General features: G+C 37.2%; 1 protein-coding gene across 1 annotated transcript in view; it reads right to left on the bottom strand.

Moving 5' to 3' along the window:
• LOC135224511 (uncharacterized) overlaps positions 1-26,573 on the bottom strand; it is a 475,768-nt gene that overhangs the window by 96,759 nt on the left and 352,436 nt on the right. The window contains exon 16 of the mRNA XM_064263554.1: positions 4,643-4,851. Coding sequence (XP_064119624.1) covers positions 4,643-4,851 — 209 coding nt within the window. The remainder of the gene's footprint in view (positions 1-4,642; positions 4,852-26,573) is intronic.

The following is a 26,573-nucleotide window of genomic DNA, read 5'->3' as shown; positions in this document are numbered from 1 at the left end:
TTTGTTATTGTTAGGTCTTTTCGTTTCCCAAGTTCTTTAAGAATATTCAAGTCGTTCTTAGAAAAGAATGGAGTCCAACGAGCAATTAAGCTGTTAAAAGTTTTCTGAGCTATACCTTGTAGTTGTGATCGAATTTTAGGTACATCTACATCGAGGCGGAGGTTAAGAAGTCTAGCAAATAATGATTCCATAGATGCAAAGAATTGGTTATATGAAGGTTTAAAGCAAGGTAGGCAAAAATCCAATCCTAAAGAAAGCAGAAACTCTTCTCTCTTAATTAATTTGTAATTTGACATATTAAACACAGTTTTATTATTGTTCGAAAAAGAAGGAATAAATACACCCAGCTTTCTCAGTTTTCTCTCGTGAGTGCATCGGACCATTAATACATAATCAGCAATACATTTATTAAACAGATATTTAAAAACAACGCGATCAATGATGGATAAATTATCTGTTATGTTTACAAATATAAACTGTAAGACAAATCTGTTAGTTTGACAATATTTCTATTCTTATGGTTGATCTCCATATCCAACAATTTCGTGGTGGCATCATGGTAAAAAGTCTGGTATATATGCTTAACCGAAGGGGAATTTTTATTAGGCAATAATAGAATTGTCAGCGCCCAGGGGCGAACCCAGGACACCATACAAATCCGGGAACGGTTAAGCATATATGAAAATATATTAATTCCGAGGTAGAGTGAATTAGATATTAAAGGACATTTGTAGCTCGATGTATGTATATGATTCACGGTAATGTGATATGACTTATATTAATGGCTACGTGCTGTCATAAGCACTACAACACTGCTGAGGTCGAGGTGGGTTAATGCTGGCTCCAAATCAGCGAATACCTGAGCACGAAAGGTATTTGAGGGTGAGAGACGGCAATAACTTATAGCCTCTTGCGGTGGTGGAGTGGGTAAAAGCTTCACTGACGATCCTGGATTTGTATGGTGTCTGGGTTCGCGCCTGGGCGCCGACAATTCTATTATTGCCTAATAAAAATTCCCCTTCGGTTAAGCATATATGAAAATATATTAATTCCGAGGTAGAGTGAATTAGATATTAAAGGACATTTGTAGCTCAATGTTTTTTTTTTTTCATTTGTTTAAACGGGTGTCATTTGACCTCGTTAGAGAGTTGGTGGCTAGCAGTTAAAAGGTACATTCAAGCCTATAGGTAACGTTTCTGAAGAGACTAGAATTAGATAGGTTAGGCATATTTTGGGGAAACAGTTTATAATTATGTATTGGGCAACTGATTTTTTTGCTGATTTGAGGGGGATAAATTCCCCTCAAATCAGCATAAGAATCAGTTGCCCAATACATAATTATAAACTGTTTCCCCAAAATATGCCTAACCTATCTAATTCTAGTCTCTTCAGAAACGTTACCTATAGGCTTGAATGTACCTTTTAACTGCTAGCCACCAACTCTCTAACGAGGTCAAATGACACCCGTTTAAACAAATGAAAAAAAAAACATCAAGCTATGACAAATCCCCTTTATTGAAATCTAACAAGGCTTTTGCCTCTGTGAGCACCTCTGTATCATCCTTAATTCCCTTGGCGTTTAAATAGTTATTCACCCCCTCAATAAAAATTTATGCCCACACAAACCACCAATACAAAAGTAATAGTATATCATTCACCAATAAAAGATAAAGTAAACATGCACCAATCCAATAGTCAGGAATTAAACCGGGTAGCTACTGCTGGCAGTTTATCTTAGATGCTGTTTGGTGTAAAGATGTGTTCTTGTGTTTCTGGGGGGAAAGTGAATTTATATGATAATGGGAAAATTACGCGTGGTTGCAAGTGTAGCTGGGTACTACACCCTAATATGAGTGCAAATGACTTCGGACCTATGAAGACGTGAGTGTATAAGTTTATTTTTTATTTTTTTCTTTATTGGTGTTAATTTGCTCACAAGTGTATTTTATTTCGATGTCCCTCAGGATTCAGCAGACATTAGGGGTTTTGTTGTATTGAAATGCATTAGAAAAAGTGGCATGAGAGAGAGAGAGAGAGAGAGAGAGAGAGAGAGAGAGAGAGAGAGAGAGAGGCTGCTAGGTGAACGGTTGCACAATGTGATCACTAACTCATCAGATTTTGGTTCGAGATACATTGTCTTTCTCTCGCTAACTTCTTCCCATTTTTTCAATCAGCTGATTGACCCTAAATCTGAGAAGCAGCTAGATGCAAATAGCAGTCTATTGGATTGGTGCATGTTTACTTTATCTTTTATTGGTGAATGATATATTATTACTTTTGTATTGGTGGTTTGTGTGGGCATAAATATATCAATGTTATTAAGGTCGGGGCAAATCCTAAAGCATAAGAGTTATCATAAACAAGGCAAAATGGCTGACGCAAGTACAAGCTAGATGTTAGGGCACAAAATAACAAACATAAATGCAGGAGTTAGCCCTTTACAAGGCATTGTTGATGGCGTTCTCTCCCAACCAGTACAAATTTTTATTGAGGGGGGGAATAACTATTTAAACGCCAAGGGAATTAAGGATGATACAGAGGTGCTCACAGAGGCAAAAGCCTTGTTAGATTTCAATAAAGGGGATTTGTCATTTAGATGCCTTAGTTTTCAGTACACAAAATGTCTGTCATGGACCAAATTACAAGCATTTTTAGGGGCGGGTTATGGCTCGAAAGAACATGGAAATATGGTAAGAGATTTAAGAGGGCTGTACAAAATCAGAAAAGGGACAACAAGCCTGATTGAGCATAGCTCAGTGAGAGAATAGATACAGAAATTGAAAAATGACTTTCCCCCTCTTGGTTCAGCGTCTTAGTTCCAAATTTTGGTTACCGTAATGCAATACGCCATTTGCTACCATCAATGCTGTAAATAATTCCCCTTGTAATGCTAGAAGTGGTATTAAAACATTCCCTAGTTTATCAAGCAACGTAGCATTCATTTCTATATAAACTCCCCATCATTCTATGCCCCTGTGGGTGAGTTTTGATGTGGAATAGCAATACAAAATAGTGTTTTAACGTTCCCCACGTGATCATCGCCTTAGTACTGATTCTAGAATGCAATCTCGTTGCAGACACAAATATCGTGCCTGGTTGTGAGAGGAAATTTGGAATCCCCAGGAAAATGGCACCCGGACTAAATAACGACCTGCTTTGAGCAAATCATAAATAACGACTTGCTTTGAGCAAATCATATCCGAGCAAATCATATCTATGTGTCTGGATCATTTCCCAGCCACGTGTTCCTGTTGACCTTCAATCAACCACCTTACAATAATTTCTGGACCCACTCAAATCCCTGTCACCCTTACGGTGTAAATTGCTACTCATGTAATTTAAATGTAAATATAGTTCAGTTAAACTAAAGTTCTTGTTCCCTCCATTAGTATTGGCCTTCAGCCATGGATTGTTTGTTATGATCTCGTTCTCTTCCAAGGCCTTTTAGGAGTGTCAGAAAGTCACTTCCACAGTTTTCAGAGTCCAAGAACAAGAGATTTATAACTATCTATATTATAATATATATAATAATATATATATATATATATATATATATATATATAGATATAATAATAATATCGACCTACAATGTCCTTTAATATCTAATTCGCTCTACCTCGGAATTAACATATTTTCATATATGCTTAACCGAAGGGGAATTTTTTCTCGATAATAGACTTGCCTGGACCCGGGCTCGAACCCATGGAGCCTTTCAAATCCAGGAACGTCAGTGAAGCTTTTACCTACTACACCACCTCTTGCGGTGGTATAGTAGGTAAAAGCTTCACTGACGTTCCTGGATTTGAAAGGCTCCATGGGTCGCCCGGGTCCAGGCAAGTCTCTATTATCGAGAAAAAATTCCCCTTCGGTAAAGCATATATGAAAATATATTAATTCCAAGGTAGAGCGAATTAGATATTAAAGGAGATTGAAGCTCGATATATGTATATGAATCACGAAAATGTGATATGACTTATATATATATATATATATATAATATATATATAATGATATATATATATATATACATATATATATATATATATATATATATATATGTGTGTGTGTGTGTGTGTGTGTGTGTGTGTGTGTGTGTGTGTGTGTGCGTGTGTAATTTTCTTTTCTTTTATTTTATTTTTGCCTTATGGACATGAGATGAGTGGTAGAGTTGGAGGAGAGCTCCCCTGAGCTCTATCTCCAAAAGTATCTCCATTTCAAAGAATATTTTCTCTAAAAAATAGTCCCCATGTTTTCATTCTCGTTTTTTGCGCTGGCGACTAAATTCATCTACTAGATGAAAATGAACCTAGAATTAATCTGTATATATTATGTCAGGTGTATAAGCTTCCAGGAAAAGGTGGCAAAGGAACTGGCATGGAAAGATAAACTGTAATATGTCTATCATGAAGATCATTGATCACAATAAACTGTACGATGCATTAGCGCCATCGTTATTTTAATGAAAAGTTTTTTTTTTACATAATTACGAAGAAAACTTAAATTCTATGTCTTCAATACAATGCAGTTATTATTCAGGACAGATCTTGAAGTGATATTGATTCGATAATTTTTTTAAAAATATGTAAATAGGGGAATGATTTGGACAACCGGTACGCTTTACAAAACACACGCAATAACTTACGTAATTTGCATTGTCCTTTGCATTCCCTTACTTTGGCCGGCTGCCTCTCCGAGCACAGTACTCCGTCCACGACAAGCTCAATGTTGCCGCGTAGCTGCTGTGCCACTGGACCCAGGTCTTTTTCCAGTCGCATGGCGCAGATAACTTCTCGGTACTGCACTCCAGAACCACAACTATCGCTACAGGGACCCCAGTCTCCTATGCTCCATCTGTAAATCAAACAAAGTGCAATTTCAAAGTAAAATTGATGCTAACAGATATGATTATGCGCATATACGTTAATAAATTATTTATGATCAGCTTAAACTCAATGACAGTGAAACTTCATATATACTATATATACATACATACACACACACACACACACACACACACATATATATATATATATATCTATATATCTATATATATACCTATATATATATTTTATTTTTTTTTTTTTTTTTTTTTTTTTTATATAATATGTTACCTATTAATTTCTCTTTTCTCTGCTGATGTCGATGCAGCACCTGATGAATTAAAGCTTGAATTGTTAGACATTCAAACTGACACACACACACACACACACACACACACACACACACACATATATATATATATATATATATATATATATATATATATACAAAGGTATAAGCCACGAAGGGAAAAAAAACAACATACATATATATACATACATACATGTATGTATGTATATATATATATGTGTGTGTGTGTGCGTGTGTGTATGTATATATATATATATATATACATACATACAGTTATTATAATTAAGTAAATTTGCACTGAAGGTCTCCGAAATAATTGGTTTTGAATAGTTTGGGTAAGAGATTGTTAAAGGAATTATCCAAATGCGATTTAACTGCTTGTTCCCCATTTATCGATCAGGAACGAAAGTTTCGGAGGTCACGTCACAGCAACTGCAGTTATGGTCGGCAGTGAGAAGGTGTCTGTCTTCAGGGAAGGCCACTGATGCTTTTGAAGATACATCGCTGGAATTGGTGTTTCGCCGTTTCGTTGGAGCACTCCATTCCGTTCCCATCTGATTTTTGTGGCTGTCTGAGAAGCATTGTTGGCCCCCTTGAGTTATGTTGTTGTGTCCTGCTGAGACGGGAATTTCAGAAGGTGGTGGCTTCCGCTTCCCTGGATTGGGGATTGTCGAGGGCACAATATTATCTTCGTATTGGTGGTTGAAGAAGAACCTCTCCCTCAAGAAACTGTTTTCGAATACTCCCTATTCGCTCAGAGACCTCTTGAACTGCTTGTTTGAAAGTCATCTAAGTTTTCTTTTATTATATTTATTAATTATTTTTCCATAAATATTACCTGAGCTCTTAGATACCGTTCGTATCTGCAAGTGTTTAGTATTTAAATATAATAAAGTGCTTCAAAGTGTTGTATTGAGTATATTGTCCTCCTCATAATTAAACCTGTTTTTAAATGTGTTGTTCATGATGTGGACATCGTAACAAATATATTTTATATATATTATATATATATATATATATAATATAATATATATATATATATATATACATACAATAGGGCTATGCAGGTATATTACATACATCCATTCAGGAAATCGCAGACAACCACATCAGAAGAATAATTTATTAGAGACGTTTTCGCAACATACAATGTGCATCTTCAGTCCTGTTGAGATAAAAAACACATACATATTAGCATTCAATAATAGCAGATTCTCAATATAGTAAAAAGACTAAAATTAACTTAAAATTGACATAAAGGACTAAAAATTGACAATTAAAAAACTAAAAAAGTAAAAAGTCAAATAAAAAACAAATACCAAGGCGCAACCAAACGTTTAGTTGAGAAGGAAGGAGGTAGAATGACTAGACTTGGGCAAGAACGTTAAAACGTTGACTATGCCCAGATAAAGCGGAGAAGATGAAACTCCACTATTCAACGAGTGGAACAAGACGTTTAATATATAATGAACTCTTAGAGTGGTTTATGTAATCAAGTCTTTAACCGAGCCTAAAAATAGAGAATTGTTGTTTCTTCACCTCTATCTTGCAATTGATTGCGTGGTTTTTTATTGTTTGTGTGTTCAGGCCTACTTAATTTTTTGACCGTCCTGAAAACTAAGCCCATGTGACTGCAGTATCTCATCTGCAGCAGCCTCCTAGTCGATCCAACGTAAATTCCGGACATCCCGGAACGTAAATTTGTATACCACGTTGGATCGCATGAATTGCTGCAGACGATCTTTGAAGCAGAAAAAAAGAGCCTATTTTGCATGGTTGTTATGTATAAGTTTTTTTATATTTAGAACAGGGAATTTCACTTTCTATGATTCTAGTTAGGTGTTGTGAAAATTTGCTATTGTATATTATAGGTATGGAGGCATACATTAGTTTCTTTGGTACGCCTATCATTGGAATGGGTGGTTTAAAATGCAAAGTTAAAAGTTTGTTAACAATATTAAAAATACATTCTAGGGTACGAGTTTCGTTGGAAGATATTAGATAAAAATTCAATTTCTTTATGAAAGATATCCCAGTTTGATGAGTATTATTGCTCTATGAACCAGAGTGGAGATTGCATTAAGCTTAAAAACTCTTTTGACAAGAACTATAAAAATTAATTAGAAAGTCCCGTATATGTTTTCTTTCTAAAAACTGAAGTGTTAAAAATTGACTGATCCCTAGTTATGCAAATATCAAGAAACGGTAAGAATTACCGTTTTCGAGTTCCACAGTAAAATTAATGTTAGGGTGTTTCAAATTAATAAACTGTAAAAATTGTAAAGCTTGCCATTCGTATCTAAAAAGGGAGAAGTATCGTCCGCGTACCTTCTGTAAAACAATGGTTTAAAAGAATTAGGACAAGAATTCAAAAATTCTTGTTCAAGACTAGACATAAAAAAATTCATAAGCCTGTTTGCCTATTATACCAATTATGGCGGCATACAACAGTCCATCTTTTAATATATCTAAATTTTTAGTATCTATTTTAAATGAGTTTACGAGTTTTCAAGATCAAATAACTAAACCAGGATGGTGAACTCTTTATGGCCAGTTTTGTTTTTTGACGTGGAGTCGTGTTTACGAATGTCCCTTTTATTAATGAAACTATAAACATCATAATTGACAGAATATTCCAAATGAAGAGTTTTTATTTCATGGTTTTGTAACTAAGCTGCTTTTTAAGCAATTTTTAGAACTTGTTGGCCGTTCACGACTCAGCTTTTGTTTTTTTAACAATAAATTATCTTCATCAGGTAGATGGTGTGGCCATGGGTTCTCCCTGGGTCCCATTTTTATTCGCAAATTTTTTTATGTCTAGTCTTGAACAAGAATTTTTGAATTCTTGTCCTAATTTTAAGTTAATTTTAGTCTTTTTACTATATTGAGAATCCTGCTATTATTGAATGCTAATATGTATGTGTTTTTATCTCACAGACTGAAGATGCACATTGTATGTGCGAAACGTCTCTAATAAATTATTCTTCTGATGTGGTTGTCTGCGATTTCCTGAATGGATATATACATATATATATATATATATATATATATATATAGTATATATATATATATATATATACATATATATATATATATATATATATATATCTATATACATATACATATATATATATATATATATTATATATATATATATATATATAAATATATAATGTGTGTGTGTATGCATATATATATATATTATATATATATATATATATATATATATATATATATATATATATATGTATATATATATGTATATATATATATATATATATATATATATATATATATATATTTTGTTACGATGTCCACATCATGAACAACACATTTAAAAACAGGTTTAATTATGAGGAGGACAATATCTCAATACAACACTTTGAAGCTCTTTATTATGCTTAAATACTAAACACTTGCAGATTTTCAATACTGGAGAGGCGAGGTGGGATAAAAAAAAAAAAAAACGTAAGTAAATATATTTTATATATATACATATATATATATATATATATATGTGTGTGTGTGTGTGTGTGTGTGTGTGTGTGTGTGTGTGTGTGTGTGTGTGGTCCCAGTCCTCTCCTAGTCCTTATATCGGTTACACATACAGCAGCTGGCAATCTAAGGTACATCTAGAAGTAGCAAATTCAACCACCCCTATATCTCCAAGACGAAAATCTTGCTATTTTCATTATTCAAATTTCCCTTTCATCTCTACGAACGCCTTTGTCCCCTGCCTAGCATTTTGTGTTTCCCTTGTGACTTGTCCAAAATCAACGAAGATCTTCATTAAGGTATTCAAGTTAAGCGTTAGATTTCTCCCCATATTACCAGTATTGTGTTTAATTTAAGGATAAATTCACTCCATAGTGCATTAATCATAAATGTTGTGAAAGAAGTCTTTGTTTCATGTTGTTTGTAATCTGGAATCCCATTCCAGATTCTGACTGCTCTGACTTCCATGCACCTGCCTCCTTGTCAGCGCTCACTTACTATACAAGGTATCATCAATAATCGGCAACCAGCCTTGCATAGATTGTGAATTCGGCACATCACTCATGTTATTATGAATAATGAAATAATTTAACACAGTATCTTGTGCCTTCTTCATGGGGCTTATCTGCCATTCAGTTTGTCTCAGGCTGTTCAATTTTGTGTAAATAAACTTAATTTAAACCTAAATGGCTGGTTTCCTGGCGACCTTAACTAATTAAACAGTTTTCTAACTCAAGGTAAATCAAAAGTGCTTCATTATTATTCTATAACCTTAAGTGTGGGTTGTAGCGGCATTTACCGCAAATTTTAAGATTTTATTAATATGCCTTCATCCCAAACGACCACCCTTAGCCAGTACGAACCAGGAGCCTTTAAAATTTGCAAATTGCGTTATCCATTCAAAAGTGTAAATCGTAAATCGTAAATGATTATTTTTACAAGGCAGCGGTAAGGATACCATTATCTTTATTATTATTATTATTATCATTATTATAACCATTGTTAGCATTAAGGTATGTCAAGGAATAATTTAAAAATTGTAAGAAGTATTTCAGTTAAAGATATTAGTGTGTAACGTCAAGAGCGCCAAAAGTTTTAGTTTAGCGGCACACAATTAATGCCCGCACATTTTCTGTGTTGTAGCAGATGACCAAATGTTTGTTAGATGCCAGATAGTGAAGTTAGAAATAGAAAGTACTTTGCCAGGGATTCATTGCATGTTCAGCGATAAACAGCTAGCTAGGAGTGTTTTTGTCTAATAGTTACCGAAGGAAGTGTACAATTCCTTTGTCTGTGAAATATTAGGAGAATTCGTTCAACTTAACTCTCATTCCATGTGTTGGCAACTGTAGCCAGTGTAAGGGAAATATTTATACTCTCGACAATAGATGGCATTAGTGGCTAAGCAGTCAGTTGCTTCTCTTGTTGGTGAACTAGGAGATCCTTGTTAAGGGAACTGTATTGGGAGAATTGTTTTGGGAATTGTGCGCTCTGGTTGACAACCCCACCTGGCCTACTTTATGCAGTAAGTAAAAGGAGTTTAATTAATATTAAGGTGGTACTCTGAAAATTGTGGGTATTTTAGTAACAAATCTTATGAGAATTAAATTGTAAGTGCAATGTTTCTTGTCTAAATTTAAATGTAATGTGTCAATATTAAATTGTAAGTGTGATGTTTCCTTTTTGGCAGCTAGCCCAATGTGTGATGCCCAGCATAGTGGCTTGTGTGCTGCAGTAGTGCCATTGCAAGCTGTTAATATCCAGAAGTGCCTGAAGTAGGAATTATTTCACTGATAAGGATATACCACTGGACTACCACTATGAGATTCAGGGCCTCTGTAACACGGTTTTTTGGACTTTGCTCCTTATCAAAGCATCGGATGTAGCTGAAAGTTGATGTATGTATATTTTACAACCACACACAAATTTTGGCAGCATTATCAATGACCTAAACCTAATAGTTTTAATTTTTATAGGGTAAAAATTATCCAGCCGATGCCATGGCCAATGATTACGAGCCAAGAGTCGAAAAACATTCATTACGTAAGCAAGGTAAACAGCATTTGACGAAATGTTGCCCCGCCCATCCACCAGACAAACTCATTCACCTTATTCCATCGGCTCTGAAACCCATAGCAGTCAATAATGGCTAACAGGATTTGGAATTTTCCCGGTGGTTGCAAAACTGCATTTGTCTTATGACTTGCAACTTTTTACAGTCAAGAGAAAGCCCGTGGCCATGACAAAGACTTTATGAATGGCGGAACGATACATAGATGTGGGTGGGGTATCTGTGCTAGCGTAGTAATACTACTGTAGTAATAGCAGTAATATACATGAATTAAACGTTTAGCCCAACTGCTGGGATCCTTGAGGAACATTTAGCACTTCTTGCAACTACTCGAGAAATGAGTTTTTATAGCCAGAAGTTAAATTTTCTTATCCAACAATGCCCATGATAGCCTTCAGTGTTATCCTGAATTATAACGAGGCCAAAGTGGGTGGAGCCTCATGAAGTCATCATTCTGACGATAATTATTGGTGAAGGTTCAAAGCCAAAATGCGGTAACGGCTATTTTTTTTTTTCTAAGTAAATAGGTAGATAGCCAATAAATAAAAATTGCTTGACATTGGATATAGCAGTTTATCAAATCAAGCTTGTCTACTATGTTTTTTTTTTGAAAATACCAACTATTCCCTACAATCTTGTCAATCTGATTGTGACGTATTAAGTAGACTGTAATTTCTAGAAAAACTTATTTGTGGAGTTTAGACTAGTAATAGTAAGTGTTTTTGTATTTATTAACATATTTTGTTGGTTTGTTCATTATGACAATTATCAGTGGAGAGGTTTCATAGTTCATAAAGGTGTACTGCTTTGCTTGTATTTACATTTTTATGTTATTGTTGCCAGAGGTCTAGCCTTCGTTACGTATAGCCAATCATCCATCGAGAAAGAGGGAAGAAATGCTGTCATAAGTTACATAATGAGTGCGTTCGAAACCTTTTCTCTGAGTAAGTTGGCCCGTCTTCAAAAAAAGCCACTTTTACATTATAAGTACCAAATTTATTTAACCTACGTAATGCAGAATACAGTCAAAATTTATGTGTAGATATAATGTGTATTCTGAATAAGCGTTATATTTATGAAATGCATAGATAAAAAGTTATTGCGAAAAACCCTTTTACAGAGGCCCTGAATATCATTGTAGTTACTGATATGCTGTTAAGGTTTTTTTTTTTTTTTTAAATACTTGAATGCTGAGTTGTTGATGAAAGTGATGATAGACATGTTTTGGCCCAGGGTATTGATGTCATTTAACTGTAATTTTTTTGTGTAATTAACTCTTAAACGCCGAAGCGGTAAAAGTCAAAACCTCTCCCGAATGCCAGGGCCGGTTTGGAGTGAGCGCAGAAGCGGAAAAAATCATTTTTTCAAAAAGTCACAGCGCGCTTAGTTTTCAAGATTATGAGTTCATTTTTGGCTCCTTTTTTGTCATTGCCTGAAGTTTAGTATGCAACCATCAGAAATGATAAAAATTATCATTATCATATATAAATAATGCGATATATGATAGCACAAAAACGAAATTTCATATATAATTGTATTCAAATCGCGCTGTGCGCAAACGGTTAAAGGTAACAAGTTACTTTTTTTTCGTTGTAATCTAAACTAAATTGCGATCTTTTTGGTATATAACACTTTGTAAAACGATAAAAGCAACACAGAGAAAATATTATCACAAAATGATGCATGAATTCGTAACACGAGGACATAAAAAAATATTTTTTTTTAAAATTCACCATAAATCTAAATATTGTTATAGAGACTTCGAATTTGTTTCAGGATGAAGTTAAATGATGGAATATTACGATACTGTAAGAGTTTTAGCTTACAATTGCAGTTTTCGACCATTTCAGACGAGTTAAAGTTGACAAAATGTCAAAATGTTTTTATATTTTTTTTTATATGCAATTATTTCGGAAATTAGAAAAGCTACAACCTTCAAATATTTTTCCTTTTATTCTACATGATATTGCGCACATTATCATATATAAAACTCTATGAAATGCCTAATATGAAACGGAGCAAATTTTCCGAGAATGCGATGTACGCAATTCGGAGATTTATGGAGGAGAATCCACGCGCGGAGGGCAGAAAAGTTTTTTTTCATAAATTCACCATAAATCGAAATATTGTGCTAGAGACTTCCAATTTGTTGCAAAATGAAGGTAATTGATTGAATATTACTAAAATATAAGAGTTTTGAGCTTACAATTGCGTTTTTCGACTATTTCGTAGAGTCAAAGTTGACCGACGAAGGGGTGGTTTGTTTTTTTCTATTTATCGTGATTTATATGCAAGTATTTCGAAAATGACAAAAGCTACAACCTTCAATTTTTTTTTCTTATTCTACATGAAATTGCGCACATTTTCATATATAAAACTTCATGTAACGGCTAATTTAAAATGGTGCAAACATTACCACAATCGCACGTATGATTTTTTCGGAAGAGTTACCGCGCGGACATAAGGAAAATGTTATTTTTTTCATAAATTCACCATAAATCGAAATATTGTGCTAGAGACTTCCAATTTGTTACAAAAGGAAGGTAAAGGATTGACTATTACTAAAATATAAGAGTTTTAGCTTACAATTGCGCTTTTCGACCATTTCGGTAGAGTCAAAATTGACCGAAGGTTGAAAATTTGTCACTTATCATTTTTTATATGAAAATATTTCCAAACTGATAAAAGCTACAACCATGTGTTGTTTTTAGTTGTATTGTGCATGAAATTGCACACATTTCCATATATAAAACTTTATGTAACGGCTAATTTTAAAATGGTGCCAACATTACCACAATCACATGCATGATTTTTGTTGAAGAGTTACCGCGCGGATGTAAGGAAAAATTTTTTTCATAAATTCACCATAAATCAAAATATTGTGCTAGACACTTCCAATTTGTTGCAAAATTAAGGTAAATAGTTGAATATTACTACAATATAAGCGTTTTAGCTTACAATTGCGTTTTTTTACCATTTCGGTAGAGTCAAAGTTGACCGAAGGTTGAAATTTTGGCACTTATCGTTATTTATGTGGAAATATTTCAAAACTGATAAAAGCTACAATCATGAGTATTTATTGTTGTATTCTAAATGAAATTGCACACATTTTCATATATAATACTTCATGTAACGGATAATTTAAAATGGTGCAAAAATTATGTCAAAGTGACAAAATAATTTTTGAGATGTGTCACTGATACTTTTTAGTGCAATAAGAAAGAAATTCGCGCTTGCGCACCTGCGTAACGATTGTAAACAAAACAATGCCTTGATCCGTGAACTCCCAGCATCCTCCATCAAGGCGCTTGATTCAAAAGTTTTTGGCTGGTAGGCCTATAAGTATTTTTTCCGCGAAATTTTTTAAAAAAACTTTTTTTGAGTCGACGTATGGTACGTCCATTCAGCATACGGGGATATTTTTGACTCGACGTTTAATACGTCCATTCGGCGTTTAAGGGTTAAGATGAATGGTGAATGGTATTTATAAGTTTATATTAAAAATTATTACAATAAAGGTATTTTTCAGTGGTTGTGTCTGTCCCTCATCCAACTTACCTGAAATTTAATTTTGTTAATTGAATATCCCTGACAGCTAGCCTCTCTTAGCCTCTCTGTGAAGGCGCAAACTTACCACTATCAGCCATTTCATCACCAAGGCAACAAATTCACCAGTTAAACTTTTATCGCAACAATTTCAGTAATATAAAGTAAATTTAATGTTTTAACGTAAATAATTTCAATCTTCATACTAGCGTCTGGCATTTTGCCAGAATATTTTATTTTGTATTGCTTTTAATAACAAATCAGACTTTGTGTCGAGTGTAAACCACGCGCTTGTTACAACTTCAGCTGTTCACGTTCACATTGTTGCCTCGCCACCTCACATTCCACTTAGCATCGCTCACACACTCGCTGAGCAAAAGTTTCATTTCAATTCGTCATCCTTAACATAACCTCTCATTAACCCTATATTGCCCAACATGACTAATTCGTCATCTAAGTTTCTATTGGCTTTCAATGGGACAGAATAACTCTATACCCCTCTGTGTCAGTCATGACGAATTTGTCTACTCTTCCACTCCAAGAAAAAAGCAACTAGGAGCTGAGTGGTCGAATCTGAGGAGAGCTATGCTCAGTTTAATGTTGACAATTTACAATTGTGAACCTGGATTTTACTGACAACTTTTCAAGATCATGAATGAATTATCAGGTATGTCACTTGTCTCATTTATATTTTTTCTGAAAGTGATCAGTTCTAGACCACGGAGATACAGTGTCTTCTCAATTTTTGTTGAAACAGAAATTATGAGCAATTATATATTGCTGACATTTTCGTCATGTTAGTCATATCGTTACTGTAACTGCACACTGTGATTGCTACATCAACATGAGTAAATCCTGTCTGTGTGGCTAAAATAAAAGTTTTATAATATTATATCATGAATTTTTGTTTTACATTTTCTTGTACAAGTTTCCTGAATATAAAAAAAACGGGTTTAAGTAATGGGAGACTACAATACAATAGTGGAAGTTGTTATAACTTTCTTTGAGTTTGTTCTGTCATTTTCTTTTTTCTTATCATTATTATTCATAATAAGCCTTGTATGTTTTCATGGATTGATGCATTATATTCTCTCTCTCTCTCTCTCTCTCTCTCTCTCTCTCTCTCTCTCTCTCTCTCTCTCTCTCTCTCTCTCTCTGTTCCAGCAATTACTTTTTTTATTATTATTCATAATAAATCTTGCTTTTTTTAAGGGATTGATCCAGCCATTTTTTACTCAAGAATTAGAACCAGGCAGCTTTGAAGAGAATTTACAGGAATTTTGCCGATTGAGCAAGATAATGGGTTAAGTGATGAATCTTCAGATGAGGATGAAGAGGACATGGAGGATGTTGAGTTTGGATTACCTGACACAGATGACATTGATTTAGGTATGTGAAAAATAGTTTGCTTTGGAATCAAATGTTACCAATTTCCTTTTGAAATCACCAAAATATTAGAACTTTACTATGCCCTTTCTGCTTCACATGTTGGTATAATAGCCAAATGAGCGTACTGATGATGTCGTGATGGAAGACAGGATTGGAAACGAGAGTATCACTGAAGAGAACAGTGTGGTCATTGAAGTTCCAATTGATAATTTAGAGGTTATTCAGGATCAGTCTGCCCTTCCATCAACTTCCTCAAGCACTAGGAGAACTACTCAAGCTTCCCAGCCCTCAAGACGAGTTCTCTGGACTATGAAAACAGACAGCTCCCCTTCATCAGTGCCAGCTTTCATCCCTAATGATGATGAAGCCTCAAACACCTATGACCCAGATGTATATTTAGGACACCCGATATGGTATTTCAAGAAGTTTTTCACTCCAGGTATCTTAGATGAAATAGTTCATCAAAGTAATTTGTATGCAACACAAAGAGATGTGAACAAGCCACTTAATCTTAGTAGGGGGGGAATTTGAACAATGGCTGGGATTACTTATTCATTTCACTATAATTAGAACTCCTCAAACACTATTCCATTGGTCTGGGGAATTGTTTGGCAGGTACAGAGATTACACTGCTATGGTCATGAGCAGATCTAGATGGGAGACTATAAAGTCAAACCTAAATATTCGGGATAATAATGATGAGGCAAACAATGATAAGCTTTTCAAGGTAAGACCATTGATAGATCATTTGAGAAATAAGTTCCAGAAACTTCCAATGAAACAGAATATCTGGATCGATGAGTAGATGGTGCCTTTCAAAGTTCAAAGGACAGCATAGCATGAAACAGTACCTACATATGAAGCCCAAAAAGTGGCGATTCAAGCTCTTTGTACTTACAGACAGTAGGGGTCTTGTTCATGATTTCATTCCTTATACAGGGTCCATTCAGCCTGTGAATAAAGAAGGTATTCCAGACTTTGGTGCATCTTCAAACATAGTCTTGCACTTGGTTGAGACAATACAAAGTAACAGGAATCACCTTCTCTATTTTGACAATTGGTTTACATCTTTTCCACTTAAAAAACACCTGGCTGAAAGAGGCATCTGGTGCTGTGGAACGGTAAGGCCATGTCGGCTTCCAGGGCTAAAGTCAGTATCAGATACTGTCCTAAGGAAGAAAGGTAGAGGCACATTTGAAGAATGAAAGTCATCTGTCTGTTATCATTGTACATAATTCCAGTGAGATCAAAGAAATATTACCATAGACTAATCTTTCATATGATTGACATGTGCATTAATCAAGCTTGGTTGCTCTAGAGAAGAGATTATGAGACAGCAGGGCTTTCACAGGAGAAAAAGCATTCCTTGCTGTCCTTTAGAATGTCTGTATCTGAGTCACTCATTAGGGCAGAAAAGTATGTGCCTAAAAGAGGTCGTCCATCTTCATCTAAGAAGACAGCTGATCCACCCAAGAAAAGGCGTCAACAGATGGGTCAGGTCAGACCACAGAAGGATGTGAGGTTTGACAAAGTAGGTCACTTCCCTGAAGCAAAGGATCCTCGTTTGTACTGCAAGCGACTTGGATGTAAAGGTTGTACAAACATCAGGTGCATGAAATGTAATGTCAGTTTGTGCCTAAATCAAAAAAACAACTGCTTTCTGCAGTTTCATACCTAAAACAGTACGACTCTCCCCCTTTCTTTATCCCTCACACTTTCTGATGTAGAGAGTGAATAGTGAAAAAATCAAGAATTCTCTTTTCTTTCATAATTTCTTTTAAGTTTCATATTATCATAAAAAGATATATTTATGTTTATGTCATAAAGCTATTATTCATTCCAGCTAAGAACAGCAACTTGTGCTTCAATGTTCCTAAAAAGTAATAAATCTAGGTACTGTATTTACTGTTACATTTCATTCCCCTAGTGACCAACATGACTAATTAGTCACATGACTGTATTAATGTATAAATTGTTGTAAACAGGTCTATAAAAGTCTAAAAAACAAAGCATAATTTTTTTAACAAAGGAAAGTATATGCGGTCCATAAATTAATAAATACTTTGCTAACATAAATTTTAAATCCTTACCACCAATTTTTCCCTTGTCACTTAAGGAGACAGGTAACTATGCATATTAAAAGTAAATTTTAAAAACTTACATTAAAATAATTGCTAAACGTAAACGCGTCATAAATCATAAATAGCCTAGCGCAAACCTATCACAAAGTAACGTAAATAATCGTTCAAATTATTATTCAAAAGCGATTTTTTTACCAAACCTTATGTAGAGAAATCATTCCATGCTACAGCATCACATTAGATTAAAATCACTATTCAAAATAAACACAAAGGAGTTCGTCACATTTTTTTTACGGAGAGAGAGAGAGAGAGAGAGAGACCCATTACAGGCAGTCCCCGGGTTACGACGGTCTCGGCTTACGACGTTCCGAGGTTACGACACTTTTCAATTATATTCATCAGACATTATTTCCAGGGTTACGACGCATGTTCCAGGGTTATGATGCCTACAACGCTCATCTGGCAGATGAAATATGACACCAAAAATGCAAAATAATCAATATTTGAAGGTTTTTTTTGATGAAAAATGCCATAAGAATGCAGTTTACATAGTTTTCAATGCACCCAAAACATTAAAAGTAAGGTTTTCTTAGGATTTTTGATGATGTTCCGGCTTACGACGATTTTCGGCTTACGACGCGTCTCAAGAACGGAACCCCTGTCATAACCCGGGGACTGTCTGTACTTCAAAAAGCCAAGAGACTACATTTATTACCCTACTCATGAATCACTGACATTATTTTAGTCTCTTGAGTCTTTCATTTACACATAGCGCGCGCTATATATATCCGTACTCGCCCGTGTCCATTGCAGTCTTGCGAACATTATTTCCTTTACCGAGTACTTTAGCCAAGGATTGAACCCTTTAATTTACCACCACCCGCTATGCACAAGTGGTCTTTTTCATTTTTTTGGAAGCCGCTACCAGTCTAGGACTGGCCACCACCAGTGCACATCAGGCCCTACCATTCTACAGTGCCACTATTCTATGGCACTGTTCTCGACTAGGCTGCTGAAGTATTCCCCCTTTTACTTTCTCTCCTACACCGTTACACTCTGCCTCGAACTGAGTGCCATTTTCCCTGAGTATACTTTACTATACTGCCCTTTAGTGTCGTCCCACAAGACACATCAGCACTTTACCAATGATGCACGGTGAAGGCCTTCATAAGTGCCGCTGCACCTGTATAGGATATACAGGATTGCCCATTCATTGCGTATACACCATTTAGGAAAGCCCATTCATCAGTGCCTCCATGCATAAGGGTATTCAAGCCTTCAGGAGCACTCCATTCATTGAGTATCCACCCAAAAGTACTATTGCTCCTTCAGGAACACCCATCAGTGTGACCTCTACGTGGCACACTCCATCACAGTATCACCTTATTAAGAAGGTGCCATTCAAGAAGTGCCACCAACTTATGGTTATACCAGACAGGAACATTTATATATTTATTTTTGATTATTTTTCAGTATATTTATTTTGATTGATTGATTTATTTATTTTATTTATTCATTTATATATTTTTATTTATTTATCTATTTTAATATATTTATTTACTTTTATTTAGTTATTTTCATTTATTTATTAATTTTTTATTTTCATTTTTTCATTTATATTTACTCACCCAGTGGGTGAAAGAGCTACTGGATGATATACTCCAGAAAGAAAGGGAAGCAAGAGAAGAAGATGGGAAGGCAAAAGCTGAAGAGAGGAAGCATGAGCTAGCCCTCAAGGAAAGGAGCTTGAGCTGGAGAAGGTTCGAAGGGAGAGTGCTGAAGCTCTGGCCACTCAGCAGGCTTCCAGCCCCACAGCTACTGTGCCTCACAATCCAGTTGCGAGCATAAATGCTCTGATATCCAAATAAATGGAGGATGAACCTGAGGCATGGCTGGAAGAAGTCGAAGCACTCCTCAAAAATTATACCACCACCGAGACAGCACCTGGACGGCAAAGCTAAAACTGCTCTCTACTCGCTGGATCAGGGTCAGCGAAGGAACATGGTGGAAGTTTGTTCGGTAATTACAAAGTGTACAAAATCACCCTGGAGAGATGGAGACAGCATTTCCAAGGTCAGGCCAAGGAAGTTGGTTGGGCCTGGAGTGACTTCTCCTACCATAAGACCCAAGCCGGACAGTGCTGGATTGATGCCATGTCATGCACCAAGTTCCAGGACCTGTTTAACAGGATCATGCTGAAGTATCTCTACCAGTGTGTACGTGGACCGCTCGCAGTGCACCTTAATGACAAGCAACCCAAGACACTTGCGGAAGATTGTCGCTTGGCTGACAACTGGGAGACGTTCAGCCTGTCTCATAGCACCTCCCACCAGCGCATATTGCCACCCAGTCGTCTCTCCGGAGCCACACACCTGAAGAACAGATAGCATGTAAGCCCCCCGAACTTGCAACTTCTGCAAGAAGGTGGGTGACATCATAGTAGAGTGCCGCCTTAAGAAAGCCACCAACCACCAACCACCAACCTCCTCAGAAGCCTCCTACACCACCAAATGGTACCTCCTCTCTCCAGACTAGTCGCCACCCCAGTCAGACACCATTCGGAAATCAAACCAGCAGAGGGGCTCCTGCAAAGCCTGTGGGGCTACAGGGCACTACTCCGCCAGATACTCTGGTAGCCCAAAGCAAGTGTCTTCGACCAGGCATGTCCACCTAATCAGTGCCACGACCCCCTCGGCCGTGCTACCAGATTCTAGGTCTCACCCTGAGCGGCTGTGGCACCCCTAGATGGCTCTAGCCTACCAGTGACCCTGCCGGTTATGGTAGACACTGGCTCCAATCTTGCTCCACCGTCGTCCTGCTGGTTACCACTCCTTGGTGGGCCAAACCTCACCTCCTGGGCATGGTGAGCACAATTAGGCATGGAGTAGGCTTCCTATTGGGATGGGACCTCCTCTGGGGATGTTCCTCACCCACACCTCTCCAGTGCCAAGCTACCTCCACCACGGAGACCTCCACTACAACAACGCCACTAGACCGGGACACTGCCACTGTGGCAGGCATGCCCCCAGAAACACTACCTTCCGTTCACCCTAATGGTTGATGAAAGGGGCACTCATTTTGTACTCCAGGGCCCTGGACTCCAGCCTCAAGTGAGTTCCCTCACCACAGGTCTCCTTCCTCACCACAAAGGGAGCTCGACCCTTCACAGTTCCACTGCAAGACCTGTAGAGTAATAGGGCACTCCACAAATTGGTCTGGGTCCCCGATCAAGCAAAGAGCAGCAGAAACTGTCCCGTCACAAGGCTCAGCCTTCCACAAAAGACAGGAAACCCTGTCTCCCATCACCACGGGTACACCGAGAGGTTTGGCACCTCTGGGACCCATTCCAGGTACGCCTGACATCAACTCTCTGCCAGTGCCACTTGGGAGCACTGAGCAGTGCCATGCTCTGTCCAGCCCGGACATAGAGCCACCACAATCCTTAACCTCTGCGCCTGGCCCCGAGCTAGTGCTGGTGCCCAAACTTAATATTATCAAGGATCCTCCTACAGGAGATCCTCCAACCTGCATGTAGCTTAACATAGCCCATTGTCCATCTCCAGTCCATGATTTTCCTTTGGCCTCACCTCTGTCGCCCGAGGATAAACCTCCAGCAGACCTCACCGTTACACCTTCACTGAGCGACCAGGAACTGCCCGGCCAGGAGTCAGACATGGTTTCTACCCATACGACGGCTGACGCAACAGCGGAGTATGGATCTCCCCTGCAGTAGGCTCTACCTCTACAACAGTTGCTGCAGCTACTGAAGTAGGGTGTTTGCCTGTAGTCCCTAGGGCTACCACTGCCTCTGCTCCTGACGGCGTTTTTGGTCTTTCCCCAGAGTCGGTGCCTCCGTCACCTCCTAGGACTGATGTCGCTACATCCTGGAGGAACAAGAAGAAGAAGGGATGCAAATTCACTAACAAACCAAAGAGCCACATGCTCTCCTTGGCACCTATGCCCTGGGTACAGTGCCACATTCAATCACAGAGTGATCTTGGTACATACCCAGATAAGGTAGCCAGCCTGATCTCTGCCCAGTAGACTGATCCTCTAACCCCTAGGACATTGTACTACTAACCCTCACTTAACTGTCATAATTGCCTCATCCACTTCTCATCCTGGTACTCTCCTAATACCTCATCACCCTCATGCATCATTACCTCACAATTACATATTTTAACCCCTAAGGTAAATCAACCTCACTTATTGTGTACCACATTCAGGAATGACTGTGACCTCTTTGATTAATTGTTTAGAGTAAGTTAGGCTATTAAATTTAGTACCAGGGCATTAGGGTAGTAGCAAGTAGAATTTCCAAAGTAACCTTACCTAGGGATAGAGTAGCCTGTCGTCAGAGACGACCATTAGTTCTCATTTAGGATAGACTACATTATTAATTAAGTTAGTACACTTAGCATCTCCACCTATAAGTTAGGTATACCATTGTAGTTAGCTGTATCGCTGCTCTAAAACCTCAGTTAAAGAAAGAGGACTGTCTAATCAAGGCAAGAACTTATTAGCCAAGGCCTTCACACCCGAAAGGGAGTGAAGGCCTTCTTAAGGGGGCCGGCCGGAACCCCTATATATTGAGGTATAGGGCGAAAAATGCAAAGTCATGAAAAAATTCATGGAGCTTCATATGGCAACTGAGAATACGTATACAAAATATTTCGTCAAAATTCCTCTTACTTTCGTAGTTACAGGGTAATTAGTTAATGTAACTCAATAAGCCTAAAACATTGATCCGTAAAAGAAAATGCAATATTTCTTCTATTATCGTAAATTTTGATAATTATTGTCAAAGAAATTGGGAGAAATGGCATCTGTAGACATTCCCCGAGTCGAGAAGGAGACTTCAGGCTCAGCTACTAAGTCCAGTCCTGATTTAGTGCGATCACAGACTTCAAGTAGTCTACACGTTCCATTTTACCTCTGACATTCGCCTGCTTTTCACGTATGTTTATGTATGTTTCGCCAAGAATTTCATCATGCCAATGAGGAAAAGACAAGGGAAACATCTCGCTAACATACAGACGAAGAAAAATCGCTCAAGTATTATTACAGAATATCATAATATATGCGTAGTTAGTGAAGAGAGAGGGGAGGGTTGCGAAGTAAGGGTTGCTTAGTAATGCCCCCGTCTTGCTTGACAGCACACGTCACACTGTGCCCAAGGCTACGAACTTTGAGCAAAGAGATCTTCATTTATGATAAATAACAAAGTTTTGGTTTTTTAATACCCAAAATGAAATATGAAATTCATAATAATCATGATTTATTAAACTGTCTTTGTTAAAAAAGAGTACGCCTTCGAGTTTCACCTCTTGACATTCCCTTGCATTTACGTTTGTTTATCTTTGTTTCGGGCAAGAATTTCATCATGCCAAAGAGGAAAATACAAGGAAAACATCTCGCTAACATACAGAAGAAGAAAATTCGGTGTAACTAAGCAGAGTTAGTGAAGGGGAGAGAGAGAATTGCGTAGGAAGGAGTGCCCCATCTTGCCTCAAGCAGTGCCCCAGGCTGCGATATATGAGCAAAGGGATCATCATTTATGATTATGATAAATAAAATTGTTTTGGTTCATTAATACACAAAAAAGAAATATACATTCATAATAATCATTATTTATTAACATTGTCTTTATAGAAATACGAAGGAAAACTTTGAACGCCCGTATCTCAAAACTATACTTATTGACCTTCAAAATCTATCTTTTCACTTAGTTTTAAAGCTATAACATTGGAATTTGGTATATAACTCAGAAAGACATTATAGAACAATCAAATAGAGCCCTTTTTTCCGATTTTTGTTTCGTATTTTTTTTATAAATTTTTTTCTCCTGATTTATAGGGTTTATTTTTTTACCATATTGAAAAATTCATATCTAGCAAAAAAATGACTTTTAGAAAAAAACTCTCCATTCGATTGGAGGTCTACATCAGGTCTATATATGGTAGTAATCCCAGGTCTTAATATTAAATATCAAGGGAGGAGATAGAATTTGAAAAATGGTTATTTTCGGGATAAATCGCCCTGGCGTCACAAAACCGAAGGTCAGAGGCAAAAATCATATGCGGTTTGGAGATGTCCCAAGTCACCTTATTAAGTGGTATGAATATCAAAGTCCTGTCCTTAAAAAAGGGCATTAGCCGGCCGGCCCCCTAAACAGGGTGAGGGTTTCATGTTTTTATCCCGCCTCGCCTTGCCAGTATTTAAAATTTGACTTTAGCTAGAAGCAGCAGCCTTTTTAACCACCCCCCTCACATCGTACAACTTGGGGGATCGGCATTTCCGTTCTTCCCCAAGGTGGGGAGGAGGTTATAAAGCTGTTAAATACTAGAGACCTATCATAAGATAAAAGGGGCAGGTCACAAGGGTTATATGGGCTGCTGATTGGGCCTTAGGGAGTCTTAGCTTAAGATCTATTCTCCCACGACTTTGTGCTGGCTGTTTTGCACCTTTTCAGACAATGCCGCAGCCTGTGCAAGACCTGGGCTACCCTGTTCCTGCCTTGAGATGGTCTCAGTCCTCTCCTAGTCCTTATATCGTTCAACCCTTTGTCCCTCATTGCTAGTTGGAGTCTGCATCATATATCAAGCTACATACACATGCAATCTAATATACGTCGAGAAGTTTCATATTCAACCAGCCCCTATCTCTCCAAGATGAAAATCTTACTATTTTCATTATTCAAATTTCCCTTTCCTCTCTACGAAAACCTCTGTCCCCTGCCTTGCATCGCGTGTTTCCCTTGTGACTTGTCCAAGGTCAATGAAGATCTTCATAAAGCTATTCGACTTAAACGTTAGATTTCTCCCCATACCATCAGCATTGTGTTTGATTTAAGGATAAATTCCCTCCATAGTGCGTTAGTCAAAAGTGTTGTGAAGAGAAGTCTTTGTTTCATGTGGTTTGTAATCTGGAATCCCATTCCAGATTCCAACTGCCCTGACTTCCATGCACCTGCATCCTTGCCAGTGCTCACTTACCGTACAAGATATCATCAATAATCAGCAACCAGCCTTGATTAGATTGTGAATTCGGCCCCTCTCTCATGTTATTGTGAATAATGGAATAATTTAACACAGTACTGTGTGCCCTCTCCATTGGGCTTATCTGCCGTTCAGTTTGTCTCAGGCTGTTCAATTTTGTGTAAATAAACTTAATTCTAAATGGCTGGTTTTATGGAAACCTACACTAATTAAACAGTTTTCTAACTCAGGGTAAGTCAAAAGAACTTCATTATCACTCCGTAACCTTATGTGTGTGGGTTGTGGCGGCATTTATCGCAATTTATAAGATTTTATTAATATTCCCTCATCCAAAACGACCCCCACACGTAAATATATATATATATATATATATATATATATATATATATATATTATAATATATATATATATATATATCAAATTGAATTTCTAACAATTCAAGCTGTAGTTCATCAGCAGAGAAAGGAGAAATTAATAAGTCGAATTTAAGCTCAATCTGTCTGAAATCTTCAAACCTTTCAAAAAAATATTTTTTTCTAATTTGCTGAAGTCTTCCGCAGGCCACACAGAACCCTGTGGAGGGCCGCAGTTTGCACACCACTGGCCTGGGATAATAAAAATAATTACGAGCTGCAAATAATATGAATCGCCGTTAGCCTGCATGAAACATTTTGCTTGATAACTCTACAACTAAGAAAACTAGAGACATGAAATTTTTAGCTATGCATACATTTATGAAGTCAGAGAATCTATTTCTAACATTTCTATTGGGCTATTATCAATATTACATCTTGGAAAGGGACCCCATAATGCTACTGAGAAGACAATAATGGAGTATGATACAAAGGCATCTTATCTATGTTCAAGCACTGTTTCAATGTCTTTTCTTAAGCCTGAAATGAATGCAAGATTTTGAAGATACATGGTGTCACCCTTTAGTGTGACCAAAATCTCATTCAGATGCATTTGAAGCATCATTTGCAACATTATAGTTACACCTCAGTGACCAAGACCTTCTTCACTCACTAATACTCGAAGGCCAGTTGTGGTCCCAGCAGGTCTGAGATTGGCTTTGGCACTGCACCACTTGGTGGTGTAAAGTTTTTGGACTTGCAGGAAGCAAGAGGGATATTTGTGAAGGAATCAGTTAGCTCAAGTACAGATTTTACCCTCTCTGGCCCAAACTGTACTGGATGATGCTCTTCACCCAGTTGTCTTTGTCAGGGTGCTGGAATACCGAAATGCTGGTCTCATGAAAAGAGGTAGTAGCTGTAGTTGCTGAAGGGTTGTGATTGATGCTGTCCTAGACCACAGTGGTAACACCCCCTTTCTCAAGACAGATTTATAGACTACACCCTCTTCCACATACTTGAATTTCTACCAGGTCTTTCTTCCTGGTTTTGGCATAGATAGCCATGCCCATGAACACTGCAAAAGGAGTTTCCTTAACCTTTTGCAGTGTTTTCCTTAACCTTTGTACACTTGCTCCTTACTTCTGTTTTGAGAAGCAGCTGTACTGCAGGAACTGAGCAATAGCCAAGTCTATCTTTGATGAGCCAAACCTTAGCTGTGACTTTATGTCTGCTCCATGTTCGACCATACTAGTGAACTGGAGCAGACTTTGAGTCATGGCATCACTGATGCATCCTTTACCAAATGTGCCATCAATCATAAGGGAGCCAAGAACCGGGGGATTTTATTGAAACTGGAGCAGTCGACAGACTTTCACGCTCATTCAGTAATAAGGCCATCAAGGATCACATCGAATTCCAGCAAGGCCGCTTACACAAGTCTTTAAATATTTCCCGTGGTTTTACAATTAGTATTGCGTTTTTGTATGTGAAATCTCTTTCATACAAGATA

The sequence above is a fragment of the Macrobrachium nipponense genome, chromosome 12 (assembly GCF_015104395.2).
Source record: "Macrobrachium nipponense isolate FS-2020 chromosome 12, ASM1510439v2, whole genome shotgun sequence".
Classification (NCBI taxonomy): domain Eukaryota; kingdom Metazoa; phylum Arthropoda; class Malacostraca; order Decapoda; family Palaemonidae; genus Macrobrachium; species Macrobrachium nipponense.
The sequence above is the reverse complement of the archived record's forward strand: the minus strand, read 5'-3'. Positions and strand labels throughout refer to the sequence as shown.